This window comes from Athene cunicularia, assembly GCF_003259725.1.
Source record: "Athene cunicularia isolate RWA chromosome 4 unlocalized genomic scaffold, athCun1 chr4_part1, whole genome shotgun sequence".
Lineage (NCBI taxonomy): Eukaryota > Metazoa > Chordata > Aves > Strigiformes > Strigidae > Athene > Athene cunicularia.
In genome coordinates this window covers 38034434-38035766 of record NW_020799098.1, presented here as the reverse complement: position 1 = coordinate 38035766, position 1333 = coordinate 38034434, and the positions used below count along the sequence as shown (strand labels likewise).

The following is a 1333-nucleotide window of genomic DNA, read 5'->3' as shown; positions in this document are numbered from 1 at the left end:
TCGCCTCCTCGGGGCACCCCCCCTGTACTGCAGGAAACCCGAAAGAAGTGATTTACGGGCAGAATTCATTCCCATCCCACTAAGCAGATGGTTCAGCTGAAAAGTATTAATCTGGGCCCCATAAACTTGTTAAATAATGAACTTTACCCTTGAGGCTAAAAAAAAAAAAAATCCCAAAGGGGGGGGGAGGCAGTGTTGCACAAGTTTATCAGTGCCCACTTGCTGCAGAACATGCCCTTGCAAGAGCTGTGTATGAAGAACTACTGCTATTTATATCTGCAATGCTTCCAAGCTGCTGCAAATCTCTAGGACAAGACTAATGCAGAACGCTTACTCACCTGCATAAAAACACAATACTCTAATTTTCTGCCCAGCTTTTCCTCCTATGTTGGAGGATCCTCAACTCCATACACACTTTTAAAAATGTTTCTAAAGCTGAAGTTCTTAAAATAGTAAAGAGCAATAAATATATTGTGTAAAGAGCTGACCCAAAAGGCTGTATGACCTGCACTTAGACATCAGTTTAATATGCAGCAGTATGGCATGTGGATGGAAAGTAAAAACAGCGGAAGCATAACATCTATGAGCACAAACTCAAGTGATCCCACATTTTTCACTGAAATGAATAAAGTTCAAGCAGCTTACTTTTTACTGACAATATAATCATATATTCCTTCAAACAATTACTTACAGTTTACTTATTTAATCCTTTCATAATTACTTCAGACATTCACCTCAACATTCTTTCATCACAGGAACAAATATGCACAGTACTTGCTCACTCATACAGTTCCAGCAAAAGCAACACACTCACAGCTACAGACTTCCAACATGACTAAGTCTGTTTGGTTCCAGAGTCACACTCTCTCTCTCTCTCTCTCCCTCTCCCCTACTCACTAGTAGTCAGGCACAAAAACATTTCTCGGTTAACATGCTTAACACATGCTATCCCATTCACTTCCCGGTCTCTTGACTTTTTCTCCTTCAGTTTGATGACAGTACCCCTTTCTCCAGGGAGCACTTGCACTTCTGCACAATGCACTACAGTGGCAGCCCCCAAAAACTTTGAGGTTTCTTCAAGAAACCAAGCGACTGTCCACAACATGTGCATGGGAACGTACAGCATCACTTAGGAAAGTATCTTCACTATCAGCTGTTCTTCTAAGTGTAAAAAACATGCACCATGCTTCAGTTTGGAATCTTTCTACCTTTTCAGCATAAGCTATTCTGAGGCTTTACAACTCAAATGCAAGTTGCACCCAGTAAATAACTGACTTACAGTCATGGGCTAGAAAGAGTTAAGGTATTTTTACCCTTCACTAAATTCTGTGAT

General features: G+C 40.7%; 1 protein-coding gene across 1 annotated transcript in view; it reads right to left on the bottom strand.

The window, feature by feature from the left end:
* Positions 1-1111, bottom strand: part of VEGFC (vascular endothelial growth factor C) — an 83666-nt gene extending 82555 nt beyond the window's left edge. Inside the window, exon 1 of the mRNA XM_026847004.1 lies at positions 898-1111. Within this exon, the coding sequence (XP_026702805.1) occupies positions 898-1111 (214 nt within the window). The remainder of the gene's footprint in view (positions 1-897) is intronic.
* Positions 1112-1333: the final 222 nt, after the last annotated feature.